Genomic DNA, 20,687 nt, shown 5'->3' on the forward strand with positions numbered 1-20,687 from the left:
CTGGCTGCTGACACTGAATTTTAAAGCTCCAATGCAAGTAATCATGGAAAATATGGTGTGTGACTCAGGATGAAACACTATTTCAGACTGCGGGTAATATCAGCCAACTTCACCCTAGTTTGAAATCGTCTTCTTCCATCCCTTGTCACACAATACACTACTTATGATTTTTAAGAAATACAGTTTAAAAATTTCTTTTTACTCGATAATTTAGTGAAATCCTTAGATTATTATTTGGAACTATAATTTTTCTTGTTCTATTTTTTCCGTATATAATAGGGTGGCGCAAAAAAAAAACCAATTATTTTTTTTTTTTTCGATCTCGCATGAAATTTGTTGGCTTACGATGATTTAAGGATCCACTCCAAAAATCAGCTCGATAAAAAATTTTCAGAGGTCGCTCACGAATTTTGAAAATATCAAAAATAATTGAAATTCGGATTTTTTATTTCTAAATTTTTTCTTTCTCGTGGCAACTTTAATTTATATTGAAAAATCATGACTATGCTGAAAATTTCAGCCAAAAATTTAAATATTTGAACGGCGCTCAAGAATTTTTAATATTAACTGATAATATGTAACTAATAGTTTGAATTAGTTGTTGTATTTTTTTATGACTCAATTATTGTCATTTCACTAAAATATAACTTTTGCATAACCAAAAATATACTGGACAGTTTTAAACAATAAAATTTAGTAAGTTTCGAATAAGCGAAAAAATCTAAAAATTGAATTAAAAAATAAAAAAGTATGTAAACAACTTATTATTTCTATTTCTTGAGTTATATTTTTATTCATTGTCATGCAGATTGATGGTGAAAAATCGAGAAGTTTTGTTATTAATGTTCAAGAGTTGCTCGAAAACGTCCAAAAGACAGCACTCGGAAACATTCAAAATTATTGAGCGAGGTTTAATTATTCAAATCTTGGATTTAAATTTTGAGCGTAGTCATGATTTCACAAATATAAACAATTGATGCCACGAGAAAGAAAAAAATTTGAAATAAAAAAGTTGAATTTCGATCGTTTTTGATATTTTTAAAATTTGTGAGCAATCTCTTGAAAATTTTTTATCGAGCTGATTTTTGGAGAGGCTCCTTACAACATCGTAAAGCAACAAATTTTTATAAGAGACTCGAAAAAAAATAGTTGGTTTTTTGCGCCACCCTAGTATGTAAGGAATTATTTTTTCTTTTAAACTCAGGAACTCTGAGTGACGGTTTGAATTAAAACTGAAATAAAATTTCCCATTAACCCCCAATTTTTTACAGTGAAATATAAATAAATAAATCTATAATGTACCTTCATGCCAATTGGATAGTGTAATCATTCCACCGGCTTCTCTGCGCCACGTAACCGTCGGTTCGGGAGTACCCGTTGCAGCGCATCTCAATGTTACATTACTACCTTCTCGAACCACCATATCCGTGCTCGTCGGATAGTCCAATATATCCGGGGGTACTTAAAATTAAATATATCATCAATACATTGATTAAATAAATGAATTATTTATTGAGAGGAATTTTTAATTTGTTTTTAATTTTGTTCCCGTGTATTTGGATTACTGAAATAATTTCTTGCTCTACAGCTGTATAATTAATTGTTTTGTTTATTATCTATTTACGAGAATTTATAGTGAAACTAAAATATTTAATAGTTGATGGGCAAATGTAGATGTATTGATGGATGTGTTGATGATTTGTGGATGAGTAGAGATAAAACGATTTAAATTTCATGCTAACACAATTCTCAATAATAAATACTCGATAACAGAGTAGTATTTTTATTGTTGCTGGTGTTTTATTTTATGTATATTTGAAATCCTGTCAATCCTCTCACAGAACTTTAATATATATCTATATATAGTATTATATACGCCTGGAGCAATTAATTTTCTATGATATACCGAGTGTAAACACTTTTCATTTTCGACTGTTATTGAATATTCAATCGATACTCAATAAACAATAAACTGGATTTTTTAATTTTTAAGGGATTTTTTAAAACATGTTACGAAAAAAAATATAAAATGAACGTACACGCTTGAATGCTCGAGTTTCTATACACACATTTTATATAATTTCTACAGAGCCGATTTTATTTATTTATGTGTGGATGTATATATTTTTTTCTTTTTTGAATATTCCTCTAAGCTTATTTTTAAATTATGAATACACTAGTGAAAATAAATATAAATTTATAAGAAGCATTTTTATAGATAATTTAATTTTCTACAAAAAAAGTCTCATTCATCAATTTTTACATAGAATAAGGTCTTAAAATTAATTTTTAAAAAATAGGGCGACTGAATCAGTAAATCAATGCTTAATCACTGAATAAACACTTACTCGTACTTTTCAATACTCTGATATAGAAACATGCAACAAAATTAAAATTAAAGTTCTAAAAATTGTCAACTAAAGAGCATTGAAGTATTTTCTTTATGCACGGAAAAAAAGGTGCTGCAACAGGATGCCGCCCTGTCGCTGCAACAGGATTTTGTCTTGTTAATGAAAGAGGATTTTCCTGTTGCAGCGACAGGACACGTTTTGTAGGAGCAACAGGATTTTTCATTTTGCTGTCACATGAAAATCCTGTTTCATTAACAAGACGAAATCCTGTTGCAGTGACAGGGCGGCAACCCCGTCAATAACATTGAACCCCATTAATTTTTTGGTTCAAGATTTCCTTTTTTTCTGTGTGCCTTTTTCTCTAAAAATCAATCAGTGAAATTGACTTCGAATTAGTGAATATTCACTGGAAACCAGCTATGAGTATACCACTGGTTGAATTACTGGTATACTTATAGCTGCAGAAATAGTGACTATCTACTGATTCGCAGTGAATTTCACTAATTCATTTTTAGAAGGTTCTATATCTTAACAGCGTTAGTTTAACATTAGTTAAAGAGAAAAGCACACGGTAAAAAATATTGTGTTAAAATCAACAAAATTTGTGTTAAAATTTCAACACTTTTTTGTGTTGATTTTAAAGTAACACTTAATAAATGTTGATAATATCGATTATTATCCTATTAACTATTTCCATTCAAAGTTGTAAAAATTCTTAACTAAGAATTTGTGGGTGCATGTGTGCGGGCGAATGCGCGGGTACGTGTGCGAACGTTTGCGGGTAAGTCTGCGTGTGCGTGTGTGCACATATGTGTGCGAGGGTTTGTGTGAATGCATGGGGGTAAGTGAGCGCATGCCCCTGTACATTTATGCGGGTAAGTATCCGCGGGTGTGTACTTGTGTGCACGAGTGTGATGGGAACTTTTAGCATAAAATTCTCTCCGTGTAAGTAACACTTTTAAAGTGTTGAAGAGTAAATCGATTAAAAATTTTTAAGTAACACAAAGAATTGTGTTGATTTGACACAAAATAATCAACACAAAAATTTTAACACGGACCTTTTTTAACACAGATACACAATATTTTTTACTGTGCAGTGATTGAAATCACTGATCTTTTCCTAAACACGGCGGTTAGAATTCTGCCCCCCCCCCCCCCCCCCCCGCCTTATATTTATAATTCTTGTAATTTTGGAAAAGTGAATTTCGGAAAAAGGAATAAAAACAAAGAACCTTTTTTTATAGGAAATTTAATTTCCTAGAAAAAAAGTCTGATTAAGTTTCTACATAAAGTGAATCCTTATTCTTACAGAAATTAATTTGGTTTAAAATTTTATTATCTTGTCTCTCTTATAAATCTGAATAATTAATTATTGTAAAAAATATATATTCTAATGCAAGTACTAAATAAAATTAAAAGTAAAAAATTTTCTATACTACAAAGCGGAGTCATAAAGCGTAATAAAAATATATAAAATGAAAGTTTAATTTAATGAATAGCGCACTTAAAAAAATGGGAGTTGTAAATGTAGCGGTGATATTAAAATAATCTAAATTAGTGGAGAAATATTGAAGAATGGGCGATGGGTTTTATGGATGCATGGGAAAGTTATTACGATTGCAATTCGATTTTGGTAGTAAATACACTAGCACAGCTAGTAGGCATATCACAATGTGTACAGTGACAGTGTGTACGTTATCGCATGGGTGCCATTCATTCATCTCGAATTGGACCATGTCACACCGGCTTTAATGTCAACTATGATAAAAAAAAAAAAAAAAAAAAAAAGTAATTGTCTTTTGTGTTGTCTTTTTTTTAGATTAATCGTGTACCACATTGAAAACAGCCCTACCGTTATTTATTACACATTATGGAGACTATTTTTATTTTTTTAATTAAATTTTTTTTCCGATGAATAACCTTAGTCGAAAAATTTCAGCTTTATTTCAAACTGAATAAACTGCTAGGCAACAGTTGAAAAAAATAAAAAGTGGCTATTTAAATTACTTTATAAAATGAGCCTGAACTCAGACTGAATGGTCGTCATATTCCACTTTTCAGGACCATCAGGCTGAAATTAAGATTGAAAATAGTTTGAAATTAAGGCTTTTCAGGTTAATGTTAGGTTCCCCGGGTAAAACAATAATAAATTTGATTCCCTGCCGAAATTTGGCCGACGTTAAGTTAGAGACGAGGATAAAATAAAAATGATTGAAGTTGTTCAATATTTTTTAAACTGCCCGGGAAAAATGAATTATATACGGTCGCATATGGACATTGGCAATATATGGCCGCGTATGACTGAATATGACCATATTTAATTAAATTAAAAATTACAGATTGTATATTATTCTTTTTTTAATTTTATGTTCAATCATTTTAGTACATAAGATAGAAAGAATACATTCACTTTTACAGTCATATCAAAGTTCAGCTTGAAGTCATACTTGAAAAGTTATTAAGTAGCAGGTTATTCAGGTTAATAATAAGTTCAAAGTGCAAGCTAGTTTCAAGCTGAACAGCCTCACAGCTTGTTCAGCTTGAATTCAGTGTTTTCTGATACTTTAGCAGGATATTCAGTTTCGATTCAAGCCAAATTTTTGTTAAGAAGCAGTCTATTCAGCTGGAAAATAAGCTCAAAGCTTTAACTAGTTTTGAACTAAATAACCTGCAGGTTATTCAGCTTAAATTCACTGTCTTTTTAATGCTATGGTAGGCTGTTCAGTTTTAAAACAGCCTGAAAATTTTACGTCAGTTTCAAGCTTAAGCTTGTTCAGGTTGAATCCAGCTTCAATTCGATTCCAGTAGCAGGCTGAACAGTTTAATTTAAGGCTCAATTAGGAGCAGTCAGTTTCAATTAAGGTTCAATTCAGTACATTCAGCTTTATTTAAGGTCCAGTTCAGCGTAGTCAGTTTGAAATAATGCTGAAACTTTTTGACTCGGGAAATTGGTCAGAATTATTTTTTTATTTTTAAATAAAATAAGGACGTGTTAACACGCTGGTGTTTTATTGGTTCTGAAAGCATGCAATCGGCTAATAGCGCTTTATAATACACACGGAGAAAAAAATATAGCAACTTTTACTTAAAAATATGAGTTAAAATTACTAAATTCAAATTGTAATCTTAAAACGCTATTGAAATTGTGTAACTTTTTCTTTCTTGAGAATTCAATTTTTAGTTATATTTAGTCATTTCTATTATTTAAATATGGAATTAAATATAAACTGCATTAGTAAACTCGACTATGTATTTAGTAAATTTTGCTACATTAGAATGGAAATTAATAAAATTAAATTTTTAATAGTTTTTCAACTTTTTATTATTATTATTATTATTGTTTTTAGTATTATTGTTATTTATTTCTCTGAATTGGTATTTTTATTTTTAAAAAATCGTTTTTTATAACCGAGATTCGAACCCTGATCTCCCGCGCGCGAGCGCTTTCCGATGTCTGACGGTTTTTGAAAAATTTTTTTTTATAAAGTTTATTTGTAAATCATAATTATACATAAGCTCATACAATATATTTAATTTTTGTTTTATTTAGGCCGCAAATAACTTAAAAAAAGACTTTTATTATTATCTTGATTTACAGAAGATGGTTGTCCTTTTCCATAGGACAGGTCACATCCATTGGTTCTCGTATTGTTCCTTGTACTCCTTGCTTGTTAGATAATTTATTTTTTTTTTTTCCTCTTTTTGTTAGCCGTGATGTAAAATTTAAAACATCATCTAGCTTTTTGTCTTGGTTATTATTTGGATACTATGTATATATATACATACTTGTATGTAAATATAAAATTTACAGACAAGCAGTCCACTCTTTAGTTTTTCTTCTTTTTAGAACTTTTCTGTGTGGTGTTTCTTCGTCCAACCACCAGTATTTCCGTCAGTCACTGAGCCTGTGAAAGTCTAATTGGTCTCGTTCTGGAATGTCTCTTGAGTAAGCGAAGTAGTGTTTATTAGTCTCCAAACTATTTGTATGATATTTGATTTTTTTATTGATATTATTCCGTTTCCAGTAATATATTATAGGAATGTTGTTGCTGTCTTGGATCATATCTCTCTTATCATAATATATAAATATTTCGACTTTCTAATTAGCAAATTGTCTATAACTTAATATTTTTCAGTAGGTGATTCTGTGCAATTTTTACTCAGTAATAATGAGAAAAAATATTATTCGAGTAACCTAGACATAAATATCATATCATATATACACTAGATATGGAATTCATTTTAAGATAAAAAAAAATTTTTAAATTACTTTTTTTTTCGCATAAATGGAGGATTTTCCGAAATGGAGTTAGACAATTTGCTAATTAGAACGTCGATATATGGTAGTATGTATCCTGAGTTGTGGTAGTGTTCAGTTTTATTATTTTCTATTGTGTTAATACTTCTAATGCTGTCTTTATCTATCATTTTAAGTTTACTAAAGTAGTCGTTATTTAATTTGATTATGAAATTATCTATTGTTGGGAAATTTGTTATGTTGTAAATATCTCTGTTGCTGATGTAATGTTCGTATTTAGAGTTGATATATCTCTGTATTTGCTGCAGCAAGCTCGGAGGCATTTTCGTTCGAAGACTTTTAGTTTCTCCATTGCGGCAGCACTGATGTTCCACCAAAATGAAGATGCGTACGTCAGGATTGGTGTCACGAGTAGCTGATAGCAGATCGTTTTTGCTTTCATATATAGTTGCTTACTGTAGAATATTCTCGCATCAGCTTTGAAAGCTTTTTTAGCTTTCTCAAGTTGTTTATCTACAAGTCCGTTTAATTTGACTAGATGATCAATCAGGTGTATTCCCAAGTATTTTACGCTGTTCTTACCTATATCTGACGGTCCGATGTCTTCTTTGAACAAAGGATTCTGAACTTGTAATAGATATTTGTATATGCTATCCCCACCAACTTTTAATTTTATCGATCTGCTTCGGAAAAGTTACAAGCCCTTTAGTAATTTTTAGTTGCTGGACAATACTTAATAAGGTAAAAGACCTAGTAGCCGATCAGGGAACTAGTAGCCGATCACTTCATGTATTTGTAGATCTATATTTAGTAAAATTTAGTAAATATGGATACACAAATACATGAGTGATCGGTTACTATAGTTCCCTGATCGGGTACTAGGTCTCTTACCTTACCGCAGGGTATTTAATGCATATTTTTAGTTAATTTTTATATTTTTAGAAAGTAAAAATCGTTGAATCATATTATCAAATTTAGTATTAAACGTTTAATAATAATTTGATATTTTCTGTATAAAATTTGCTGTTCGATTAATAAAGAATACAAAGAAATTAGTAATAAAAGTAATAATATATCAATTTTTCAGATAAACATATATTATTAATTACTGTCTTGTGATTTTTACTATACATTTAGTAATAAATAATAAAAGTAATGCACTCATTGATTTGCATTAGTATTTCTTACTTAAATATATTAAATATTAAAATATTTTCGAGACTCGTTTTCTCTGTGTATTATTATTATTATTATATATTCTTTGCATGCATTTGCATCAAATAGTGTAGAGTGTAGAGAAGGCGAGAAAGTGGGTCTCTATAACGCACGTCTCTATCTACGAGTTAACTTTTAACGCAAGATTTTTACCCGTTGATAAGAGGGCTGGCAGGATAGGACTAGAGTCGAAAGGGAGTAGACATATTAGTTACACTTTTACTTAAATAATTACTTAGTAGCTGGGGAAAATTACTTATTTTTTATCATTTTCTTATGGTTACATTTTTTTTTATTTGCAGGGTAAGATTGACTGTTAAATTATTTTTTTTTTAATTTGAAAATATATTTCTAGACCAAAAAATATGTAAAGTTAATTGCAAGATTTTTTAAGAATTAAGTTAAATGGGGCGTTGGAATATTAACTTTGTAGAAAATATTAATAGGTATTTTTGTTTTAATTAAAAAATATCATTTAATGTAAAGGAGGTAAAATGGGTTGTACAAAAAAATTTGATTTACCGAAAAGGTTTATTTGTAAAAGGTTTTAGTAAGTTACAAGCGATAAAAAAAATTGTTAATGCTACTGAGGACTATTTGTACGGCTTTCAAAATGATTAATATGAATAATAGATCAGTTGTGGACTAACAGAGTAAGGCATTATAATGTAGGGATGTGTATGGTGTTGACCTGATTACAAGACAAAGTAATATGAGGATGAGGATTTAATTAAATTAAAAAGGTGTCAAGTGTGCCAGCAGATAATTTGACTATTAAAAATTCATGAATTAAATATATGTAATAATAATGATAATATTAGTAATTATAAACTTACCGACAACTTCTAAAAATCCAGTGTTACTAGACATTGGGTCAGTGTTAACCTGGCACATGTACCAGCCGCGATCGGTCTCTCGCGTGTCTTTAATGTGGAGGGACCATGTGCGGTGACCACTGTGCGTTACGGCGATACGGTGATTCTTTGTGATAACGTGACTGGCAATCGTTAAGATGGTCTGCGTGTCGACGCGAAGCCACGCCACCTGCAAAAGTGCCAGACAGATTTTATATGTTTATATATTTATACATTAACTGACAGCAAATAAAACGTTTTGGCTAATATAATGCTTACGCTTTTCGTATTACTCTTGCAATTTACTTCGTTAATTTAATCTTTCATTTTTTATTTATTACTTGCAAGAAAATTTGTTTCTTAAATCAATTTTTTTCTTTTTTTGTTTGTTTTTATTCAAAGTCTGTGATTTTTTTTTACTATGAGGTAAGATGGACCATAGATATTTTTTAGCCAAAAAAATTTCTGATAACAGTTTTGGGATATAAAGAATCTGAGATAGGTTTCTCACTAGAGACACTACGTGCGACTGAGTCATTGGAGGATGACTTCTCCTTCCATTATTTATAATATTAAATTATGATTTTTTTTTCGGTATTAAGATGTTAAAATCACAAGCTCAAGTTTGTAATTCTATTACTTTCTTTTTTATTAAGAATCAGAGAAGGAATTTCAATTTTTTAGAATTTGGATACACAAGTGCTAACTTTTAAAAATTTTATTTAAATATGGGGTGAGATTGGTCGTGTATATTTTTATGACTAATTAAAATTAATTTTTTTTTTCAAACGATGTAAGATAGATAATATAAAAATTTATATAGTTTGAACTTTGACCCGGAATTAAAATTATTTTTTTTTCGCCACAATAATTCAAATTATTAAATAAATAGTAAAATAAAAATGCTGACGCATTCTCTAGATATTTAAAAAACGACAAATCGTAAAAATACTCGGTCGCAGAATATAATAACAATAATAATAATAATAATAATAATAATAATAATAATAATAATAATAATAATAATAATAATAATAATGATGATAAAAGCAACAATAGTAGCTGGTATATATCTGTTTGTGTCACGCGCGCGTGCGACCACGTAATTTCAACAAAAGTTCAATTCTTCACGTCCGACAATTGTCACAACCCTCCTGGTTTTTATATGAAAAAACTAAAAAAAAAAAGTTAAAGTAATTGTTTGGTACGTCGTTCGTTGTCGTCTTGCGCAGCTTGTTACGCGGAAAAGTTGTGGCGACCAAAGTCTTTGAGAGGAAAGAGAGTAAAAAAAAAATAAAAAATAGAGTAAAATACGGAATCTGTTGGCTGGCCAAGACGGAGTAGAGTAAAAGGGGTAAATAATTTTTTTGAAAGCCGACATAAAATGAGAGAACTTGGTGTAAGAATTTAAACTAAAGAGTATAAAAGATAATGCTGGTGAATATATTTTTAAAAATATCGTTGATGTTAATGGTGAGGAAAATAAATAGCAAATGGAACAAGAGAAAATTGAGAACGTGAAAATTATTGTGTGCGATGAGAAGTTAAAGGGGTGGGAGAAAACGAAAGGAATGAGGGGAAGTAGAGGAAGTAGGTGTTAAATTGTTTGCTTGCATACTTTGGGTTGCGCAATGAGGAAAACATTGTGTAAAAGGGTTTAGAATCGTGTTTCTTTGTGGTTTAACATGAATTGAGTTGAGTAATTATTCAGTCATTGCCGAATACGAAACCACCTTTCTTGAGTTTCAGTTTACACACTATACAGTTTCTACTGCTTTAAAACTTTTCATTTTTAATGTAACGCAATACTTATAAACTTTATTTTCATTTTATTTTCACAAATAAAATAAATATTTATTTTAAATAATTTAATTACCATTCATTTAAAGTTATAAATTAACTTTAGATGAAAATTATAGCAAAAGTAATAGAGCTACAGCTAAAATGAATAGAGGTACAATTTTGTAAACAATTTTATTCTCTATGAAAATATTTTTTTTATTATTTACGTTAACTCAATATTTGAGGTATTATTTTAATTAAAAGTAAACCGAAAAAAAAAATATATTTACATATTTATTTAAATAATAAAATTGTAAATAAAAAAACTTATTAATGGCTTTTGATTAAAATAAAAGTCGTAAAAATTATGACAGATCTGATGGGCATTAATAACAGGGCAGCCAATCAAGGTGATTCTTGGTTAACGGTGTGTGCGCCCGACCACCAATTGACAAAATGGCATCAGAATTAATTATAATTATTTCAATTAAACGAGCAAAGCAACATACAACAGACTTGAAAACTCTCCTTCGGGGCTGACTATAGTGTGTAGTGTATAAATGCTGTGAATTGATAGAACAAGCACAGCTAAAGCCAGATCCAGACTCCGAGTAGAGCCAGAGAAGTTAATTTTAGGTGTTATCATAGACTAGTGATAAGCGATTTTGATTATCTCAAAGTTGCACAATTTCAAAATTTGCCGTCAAAGTTAAACTATCCAATGCATTATTAATCAAACGATATTTCAATAAAAATTATTATTATTATTATTATTTTTAAATAATTCATCATGATGAAGTAGTACACTATTAAAAATTTTTACATTGATTTGAACTTGAATTAGAAAAATTTTTAAAATTCATACTTCTGAAATAAAAAAATTTTGAAATACGGATTTCATTTAAATCCGAGTCTCCTCTAATCCAAAGTTTTAATGTCAATATAAACAACAAATTATTATATTTTCTGTAATAATGAAATTCAAAATTTCAAAATAGTTGCACTATTAAGGCTCACCAATTTACTCAAATACTTTTTTTGAAAACTGCAAATAATCATTTTCAAAAAAATTTTTTTAAAAAGTAGTGTCTTATTTTGCCTCATGTATATTAGGGTGTTTAAAAAAAACGGAGTTTTTTTTTTTTTTTGAAACAGGTTCAAAAGTTTCTTAGATATAAAAGTACGTTTGTGAATATTAGAGCTCTTAATATTAACATTAAGAGGTTTTTATAACTAGTTAACGACGCGTCGCATAGAAAATCTGCAGACTTAATTTTGTAGGGAATTAAATGCTTTACAAAAAAAGTCTCATATCATTTTTTGATAAATTCATCTGTTCAGAAGTTATTTGAGCTTGAAGTCAAATTTATTACCACACTTATTACAAAATGTCATAGGATCTTTTTTGTAGGTAATTTTATTCATTACAAATTATCTCTGATAAAGTTTCTCAAATTTTCACCTTGTTTCTCTAGTTATTTTCATTTTAATGTCAAGCTCTTAAAAAAATAGTGTTCTGATCGATTTTAAGGCATTGAAATGAAAATAATTAGAAAATCATGCGGAATCTGAGAAAACTTTATCAGAGATGATTTGTAGGAAATAAAATTGTCTACAAAAAAAATTCTATCACATTCTATGATAAGTCTGATAATTTGGCCGAAAAACTAAAAGGATCTCAAATAACTTTTGAACAGATGGATTTATCAAAAAATGAGAAGAGACATTTTTTATAAAGAATTAATTTCCTACAAAATTAGGTTTGCACATTTTTCCTACGACGCATCATTAACTAGTTATAAAAATCAGAAGACGCAAAAAAAATTTTTTTCCGTGTAATTCTTACGCAAAATAAAGTGTGATGCGGAACCTTTTAATGTTAATATTAAAAGCTTTAAATTTTTAATGGCGTATTTTTATATCTAGATGAAACTTTTGAACCTGTTTCCGATTAAAAAAAAAATTAGTTATTTTTTAAAACACCCTGCATATATATAAGATAATTAATATTTATGTATTTATGAGCGATTTAAATTTTTTAATAACTTGAATAAATTCCGGTTAAATTAAAAGTAAAATTTTGAACAATGTATAATTATACAATCGCGGGTATATCACTATCCTGGTATATCTTTTTCTTGATACAAAGCTATGGTAATTATATCGTGCATCGTTAAAACGAGCTTTTCCGTCAGCCGCATCGTATCTTACTTAAAACACATTCACACACACATTTTCTATCCTACAAACTCTTTACTCTCAGTCAATGTCTTTGTCTATGACTTTGTTTCTGTCTAGATGAAAGAATAAAAGGGCTGTCGTGTGTACGCTTGTCAAGGATGGATGGCAAAGAAGTAGATTAACAACCGGTTTTTATTATTCATTTAGAGTTATAAAAACTCTTTCGATAAAATAATAAAAATAAAAAAAATAGAAAGAGACCAAAGAGATAGTTTTACTGTCACTATCTTTAATCTTGCAAAATGCTCTCCCGTTATTTAGCGGTCGTATAGTTAATTATGCAAAGTTTTATACATTTTAAATAAATTTGTTCTATTTAAATTTTATCCTATTAATATTTCATTCCATCATTCAGCGGGTACGAGTTTTTAGAAAGGATGGGAACAAAAATACTCGAGGCTCTGTAGTTGGTTTATTAGCTTATCTTAGATCAATATCAATTTATTTTACCTTTAGATATTTATAAATTATTTACTGTACCACTAATTAAATTTTAATAATACTATTATTATTTTTATTTTTATCAATAATTTATTTAATTGCCCGTGACATATATTCCGTTCAAACTATTTTATATTTTAATAGCGGGTTAATTTTTTATTTTTTGAATAAAATGTCAGAGTGACATTTGTGTAATTTATTCTATCTTCTACTCGTTTGATTTTTTTTTATTTAGTAAATTTTTAACGATTTTCGAGGAATTTGGGAAGTTAATGTTTTCACCCCGATTTTCGAAAATCGAGTTTTTATCAGATGTCGACATTTTGAAGTTCTAGGAAGCTATTCTGACTATTTTCAGAGTGATGTCCGCGCGTGTGTGTATGTGTGTAAACTTTCTATAACTTTTGAACTAATTAACCGATTTCAATGGTCCATGCAGCGATCAAAAGAGCTTGTCAGTAATCATCTTGCCTGTGAATTTCAATCATTCGATTGAATAGACTGACATAATTAAAGAAACAAAAGAATAAATTTTTATTTTAGTTTTTTAAAATTTATATATATCGATGAATCGATTTCAAAATCAATCATCTGTGGAACTCAATAAACCGCGTCGATTACTGTATTAAACAAGAAAATCAGTTGATTCGTTCGAGATATATTGATGCCACATAATTTAAAAAATTACAATTTACTATTATTTTCCTAACTGTCAAAAACCAAATTCGGTTTGTAGTCTCAAAGTTCTCAATGAGGTTTTTGAGGGTCAATTTAGAATTTAAAAATTGACAACACTATGGAAAGTTATCCTATAATTTAGTTCTCAAAGTAGTAGTTAAGATCAATTTTACGAGTTTGAGGACTAAACTGGAATAACATAATCTGGATTAGAGCCTCAAAATAATCAAAACATACAGAAACTATTTTATCGACATCTGAACTTCAAAAGTCTCATTCGACGTAATCGCTTCCCTCCTTTTTCTATTTAAAATTCTTCAAAGTCCGAATTATAATTTTTCATTTGTTGAGGATTTTGAGGTCTTAGTTATAATTTAAAGTCGATAAATTATTCGCATTTAGACCTCATAGTTTTCATTGAGGATTTTGAGTACTAAATTAATGTAACGGAACCTAAGTCCACCTCCGCCGACCGGAGACCGAGGCTTCGCCCTTTTGAGCATACTCACGTAATTTGTTTGTTTTTTTTTTTTTTTTTTTTTTTTTTAGTACTAAAGTAGAGTTACTTTCTGGGCGGCAAATAAAACATCAAAGGAATTGAGTCTTTTGAGGACTAAACTATAGAATTTATTTTTTGACTCGCTGTGCAAAACGAAGTTGCCACTTTCCGCCTCCGTCGATGAGAAAAATAGTATACACTCCGCGGGAAGTAAATAAGAAAGCGTCAGATCACATGTAATTGTTGGCCGAGGCGAAGCCTCGGCCAACAATTACATGTGATCTGAGACATTTCTTACTTTACTTCCCTAGGTGTGTAATATACTATTTCAAAAATTTACTATAGTCTTTGTTAAAATTAGGATGTAGGTTATATTCTTTACTATTTAACATCGTAATTTTAACAAAGACTATAGTAAATTTTGAAATACAACATTTAAAAATTGGTGCCAATGAAAGTCTAGTCCACGATTACGATGTTAACGTCATAAATTTTAGTGGAATTTTATTTCCGTCCATTCTGAGGTTGTGATCTAATTCAAAACTCCTTTTCCTTTATTTTGATTACTTACAATTATTTTTGTTAACATCTATGCGTTATTCTAAAAATAATCGCATACCGAAAAAAAGGATTTCTTGATCCAAGTAAAAATTTTTTGCGCTAAGAAATCCTTTTTTTCTGTGTATAGGAAAATTCAAAGTAGCATTTGTTTTATTTATTTTAAATTTTTGTAGTTTAAAGTAGGACATGCTTTTTTTTTGAGTTTGAGAAGCTCCAAAAAAACAAATGTGTTATTCATATTTTTTTATGAATGTCATATTTATTGTGATTCATCATAAATATAGAAGCCGTGAATTTCATAAAATTTAAATATAAATAAAAATTAAAAAAAAAATTTTTCATGACATCAAGAGACGAATTGCCGAGTTTCCATTAAATTATAAATTACACAGTAGAGTTTTAAAATAAATAAATAAAAAATTATAATACAATAAATATATAATGTAAAGTCGAGTGGAAAAAACCAAAGCAAATAAATTATCAGTTGTCACAATGACGTAACCTATTAATTAAACAATTTATTCTGGAATATTAAAATAATTTATTTAATAAATGAGAAATAACTAAAATATTAAAAACTAAACGATGATGATAAATCAATAAATTGATTTGTCGAATTGTAAATAATCTTGAGTGGTTTAATATTGTCATTTTTAAATTTCCGGACAGCAATTGCTGGACTCCGTCCATCCATATTTACAGTGACAGGTGACTTGGTTGAGGCCAACGAGCGTTGCATATGTAACGAGACGAGTGATTTAATATATATATATAAAGTGAGATGTAAAGAGGTAATTATTATCGTGATGCATATCGATAAATGTGCTTTTAACTCTAGTTATTCGCTCACTCGTTCACAAACTCGCCCACTCGGTTTGCTAGTATGGATACTGGAATAATATTTCCTCTCGCTCTCGAGAGCATGCATACTTATATAGCTTTAATAACGCTAGATATATAGAGTAGAGATTCATTGGAAATCGATCTCTTGTACAACAACCTCATGTGATATGCTTCGCTCCAATCAAATTTCAATTAATGCACTTGTATAATTATCATTAGAAAATTAATATCGTGATACCAGTTATTTAATTTAACTTTTTTTTTTAATAATAAATACTATTACATGACGATAAATTCATGGCGCAACGCTATTTTTTAGTACCCCCCCCCTCCCCGCCTTATACACTGTAAACTATTTTTGGAGAGAGCGCGGGGTGGATGACTTTTTATTTATTTAATTCTCTCGGAGAAAATTTCACTTCCAAGGGGAGTTTCGACGAATATTAATTAAAAAAAAAATTACTAATCTATATAGTAAGCTAAGGTCTTTGATATTTTGATATTTATATTGAGTACGGATATAATTACGAGCTCCCTTTCTATATATTCACACGAAATGATTTTTAAAAATTATAAGCAGCTGACTTACATTAATTATACCCAAGATAACATTTTATATTGTACCGATATATAAAATATTCCCATAAAAACTATGTCACTAAAACTATTCGAAAATTTAATAATTTGTCTATTAAACTATTCACAATTATGGTTCTAAGTAACAGCTGTTTCTATTAAAAATAAATTTATTTAAGTATTAAAACTCCGGGCTGGAGTGAATGCGGATTTAAATGAAATCCGCGTCACTCCGGAATCAGTTCGCTCATAAAAAATCCCTATTTATTCTGTAAGTGGAGTAATTTTTTTTTTAAACTACGGAGCTCTGAGTAAAGGAGTGAATTCGGATTGAAATAAAGTCCGTATTTACGCCCAATTGTTTTAGTATAACATAAGAAAATGGGCTTTTTTGAGTAAAATATTTCTTCAATATTGAAAGGAAATAAATTATCTGAATTTTTAGATTAGTCTTAGGTTCATTCAGCTTTTATAAAATATACTGCCACCCAATAGGATGCAGGAGATTAAAATTAAATTATAAAATTTATACAAAATAAAAATTGGTCTGTCAGTTGACCCGCTGCTTTCAAGCTCCTTGAGCTCGAAATCATTGTTGAGAATACATTTTCGAGCTCGAAAATACTTTTGTATGTCTTTGTTTTCGAAAAATAACGTTTTTTCGAAAATTCAAAAAAACTAAAAAAAAACTTTTTTTTTAATTCTTTCGTTCATGGTTTCTCTTGAACGAATAAACCGATTTTGATGGGTGAGGTAGCATTTGACGCGGCTTACAAAGTTTTAGAGCTGATTAGATTTTGGAATCAATCCATCAAGTGAATTAAAAGTTATTAAAAAAAAATATTTTTGAAATATTTCCGCGTACCCTACCGATTAAGCTCAAATTTTCAGTGTTTATAGTAAATAACAAACCGCGTCGAATGACACCTTGATGATCAAAATCGGTTTATCCGTTCAATAGTTACAGAATATTTACATACATACATACATACACTCGGACATCATCTTGAATTTAGTCAGAATAACTTTTTAGAAGCTCAAAACGTCAAGATCTCTTAGAAATTCAATTTTCGAAAATCGGACTGAAACCAATAACTTCCCGAATTTTTTAAAATTTGCAATTTTCTTAGCGGGAAGTTAAAAAGAATTTTTTGGTGCAGGAGATATTTTGCATTATGATTTAAAAACAATTAGTGTTGCAGGACGAGAAAAAATTTCTTGTCGCACTAAATTTTTTCTCGCCTAAAAAAATTTTTGTTTCCAATTTATAATGAAAAAATTTTCTTAGCACGAGTGAAAATTTTTTGCGCCAAAAATCTTTTTTTTCTGTTTACGGAAAGTCGAAATTTATTTGTGTTACATGACAATATTTTTTATCAACTCTTTTTTCTCTGTAACAAATTAAGAATCCCCTTCCTTCAGGAAAATTGTTATGTAATTTATAGATGGCCTCAAGTAGGGTAAAGTGATAAAAACTAGCGAATTTTTTTAAAGACAAATTTATTTTAACTAAAATTTAAATAATTAATCCATCTTACCCCAGTTTAAAAATAAATAAATAATGACGTCAAATTTTTCAAAAGTTTTTTATATCCACTGACTCAAGAATTAAACAAAAAAAAAAAACTACTTTAATTTAACAAATCGTGGAAAAGCTACGTATTTTATAAAATTAAAAATTACCCACTCATCTTATTTAAGTTTTAAAAATAAATGTTATATTTTTTCATTCTTTTATTAACCGCCACTAAATTATAATTTACCATTTAAGTCATGCTAATGCGAGCTAATAAATATGTTGCAATCTGTTTTTTTTTTCTTCGTATATTTGAAAATTAAATTAACTCCCTCATCAATTAATTACCAAACAACTAAAACTCTTGTATATATTTTAATTATATAATGTTGAAAGTTGTAAGTAAATGAGAAACAGTTTAAAGTAATTAGAATTTCTTATAACTCTTGCAGTTCTCTATCTTTGATACCATTCGCTCTAAATGGTTACCTGTAATGTTTTTTTTGTACAGGCATGAGTTTGTTAAATTTGTGATTGCAATTGTTTTTATTTGAAATTAAAAATTTAAAAATATGGGGTCGATTTTTTTTTCCGTTGATTGGCGGTTGCCGAAATTAGGGATGGGGGCGGAAGTTGCCAAGACTGGGGTGAAAAATAAAAGTGAGGATTTTATCATTCCAATTAGGTTTTATTAAAAAAAAAAATTAATAATAATAATAAAATAAACGATGATTTTAAAGTTTTATTTTTTTCGTCTCCTTCATCTCTTCCGTACGCGCAAACTAATTTCGGTGGCTTAATAAAATTATATTATTTCCGTAGACTCTGATGGAAGTTTACAAATGTCTTGATAAAAATTTACTTACATTTAGATTATAATATTTTTTTATATTTAATTATTTTTTTTTTGCGTTAAAAGATTTTAATTTCAAGACAGAAAATATTTTTATTAAGGGGGACCACTAGTGTGAAATTTTGAAAAATCAATTCATTTTTTTTTTTTTTTTTCATATTTGAATTCCAGATTCTTTTATATATGTTTCTACGTACCGTAAACCTCCAGTTTTTTGATCGAATCAAAAATGTAATTTTGTCAGGCCAAAAATCATCAAATTCTCGCGCAAAATTAAAAATTTTTTTTAAAAACTCCACCATTTTGTTAAATTTCAATTTTTTTCTTAGCCCGAGGATCATGGTACGGGAAATACTTTCTGGTTTAATAAACTTTTTGGTTTTATTTATTTCATGCACTGTGAACGTCGCTATCATTACAACAGTAGGGGGACTCTTTTTTTTTTGAGCCCTGGGAGATTGTGAATAACTCGATGAATTTTGAATTTTTGGTCAAAAAATTTGATCTTGTATTTATTATATATCTACAAATATATCCTTAAAACATTAAAATATTCCATGCAGTAGTTTTCTTTAAAAAAATTCCCAAAAATAATCGTTTTTTCAGACGGGCACACTAGTGGTCCTCCTTAAGGGTTTAAAATTAATAAAAAATAAATTGTAGATAAATTACCTTATAAGGACCTAGATTTTCTACAATACAAGTAAAAATAGCCTCTCTTCCAACAGAAATGGTGAGATTGTTGAGTGGTTTTCCAAACCTCGGTAAATCTGAAATAACAATTTATTAATTGAATGAATTATAATTTTAAAATGTATAATTATTGGTCAGGAAAGTTTACTTTTTTTGCTTTTTTTCATGCTGGTGGTAGAAGTACAAGTGTGGAGGGCAACCAAAAAGTTTTCGAAATAACTGTACATATACATAGTAAAATAACTCTGTGAATTCACGGGAGTTTGGATAAGCGGGTCGAGGCAGGATTACGGCAACTCTTCATTTGCCGAGTCTCTAACACCGACTTGAAACTATTTTATTTATTTATTTTTGTTTTTTTTTCGTTATTTCTCTCACTTATTTTAATTTATATTTATTTATACCTTAGTAATGTATGAGTTTTCTTTAAAAACTTTCATTGCAAATTAATTTTTTTAAAAATACTGAATTTTATTAAACCCACAGTGTACTATTCGATAGATGAAAAATTTTTTACACGAATTAAAAAAAAAAGTCTGATAGTTCGTTTAGAAATTTTCAGTTTCCTTTTGTATTTTTTATCCAAGTAAATTTAAAACACAGCCCTCTCGTGATGACCTTTGACACCTGAAAAAAAAAATCTGGTATTCACGGTCCGCTAGTCCGACCGCAATTACGTTGGCCGGGGTGACAAAAAAACCGTATGCTAAAATCAATGATGAAGAATTGAATAAAAAAAAAGAAAAAAGAAGGAAACGAAATTTAAACAATTGACTGCGCTTTTTTTTTATTGAAGACCAATAGTATCGATTTTTAATAACTCGGATATCGAATGAACAAATATTGAACAAGATTTGAAAGATTCTTTGACATCCGTGACATAATGTGGAAGAAATATCGTACTTAGTACGGGTGATGTAGATTTGGCTGTCTATCTCACAGAGAACCAAGAGCTCTAAAGTCTGAAAAGAGATGAGACTCTCAACTCAGTTCCACTTGAGTTGATCATACTACGAGTTGTTCAAGATCCTGAGTTGAGCAAAATAGAACGAATCACAAGGCTAGGCACGTTCGTATATTACCCATCCCTCTGATTCACTTCCCAGCCTCTCTCCCTTGCTCACTTTATATAGCTTCCATTGAAGCCCATAACGTCTCAAACAAATAAACCGTATCAACTTTATTTGTAATCGTGAAATTTCAATACCTACTTTTTATTTAAAAGAAAAAAAACCTTGACAAGGATTCGAACTCACCACCATTGATTAATGTTCATTAAAAAAATACATTTTTATAACTTTAAATGCTTGTATTTAAAAAAGGAAT

General features: G+C 29.1%; 1 protein-coding gene across 1 annotated transcript in view; it reads right to left on the reverse strand.

The window, feature by feature from the left end:
• Window positions 1-20,687, reverse strand: part of LOC103570432 (lachesin) — a 54,103-nt gene that overhangs the window by 5,738 nt on the left and 27,678 nt on the right. Inside the window, exons 2-4 of the mRNA XM_008548172.2 lie at window positions 19,341-19,438; window positions 8,661-8,868; window positions 1,303-1,461 (exon numbers count right to left, since the gene is read on the reverse strand). Of these exons, the coding sequence (XP_008546394.2) occupies window positions 1,303-1,461; window positions 8,661-8,868; window positions 19,341-19,438 (465 nt within the window). The remainder of the gene's footprint in view (window positions 1-1,302; window positions 1,462-8,660; window positions 8,869-19,340; window positions 19,439-20,687) is intronic.

The sequence above is a fragment of the Microplitis demolitor genome, chromosome 4 (genome assembly GCF_026212275.2).
Source record: "Microplitis demolitor isolate Queensland-Clemson2020A chromosome 4, iyMicDemo2.1a, whole genome shotgun sequence".
Taxonomy (NCBI): domain Eukaryota; kingdom Metazoa; phylum Arthropoda; class Insecta; order Hymenoptera; family Braconidae; genus Microplitis; species Microplitis demolitor.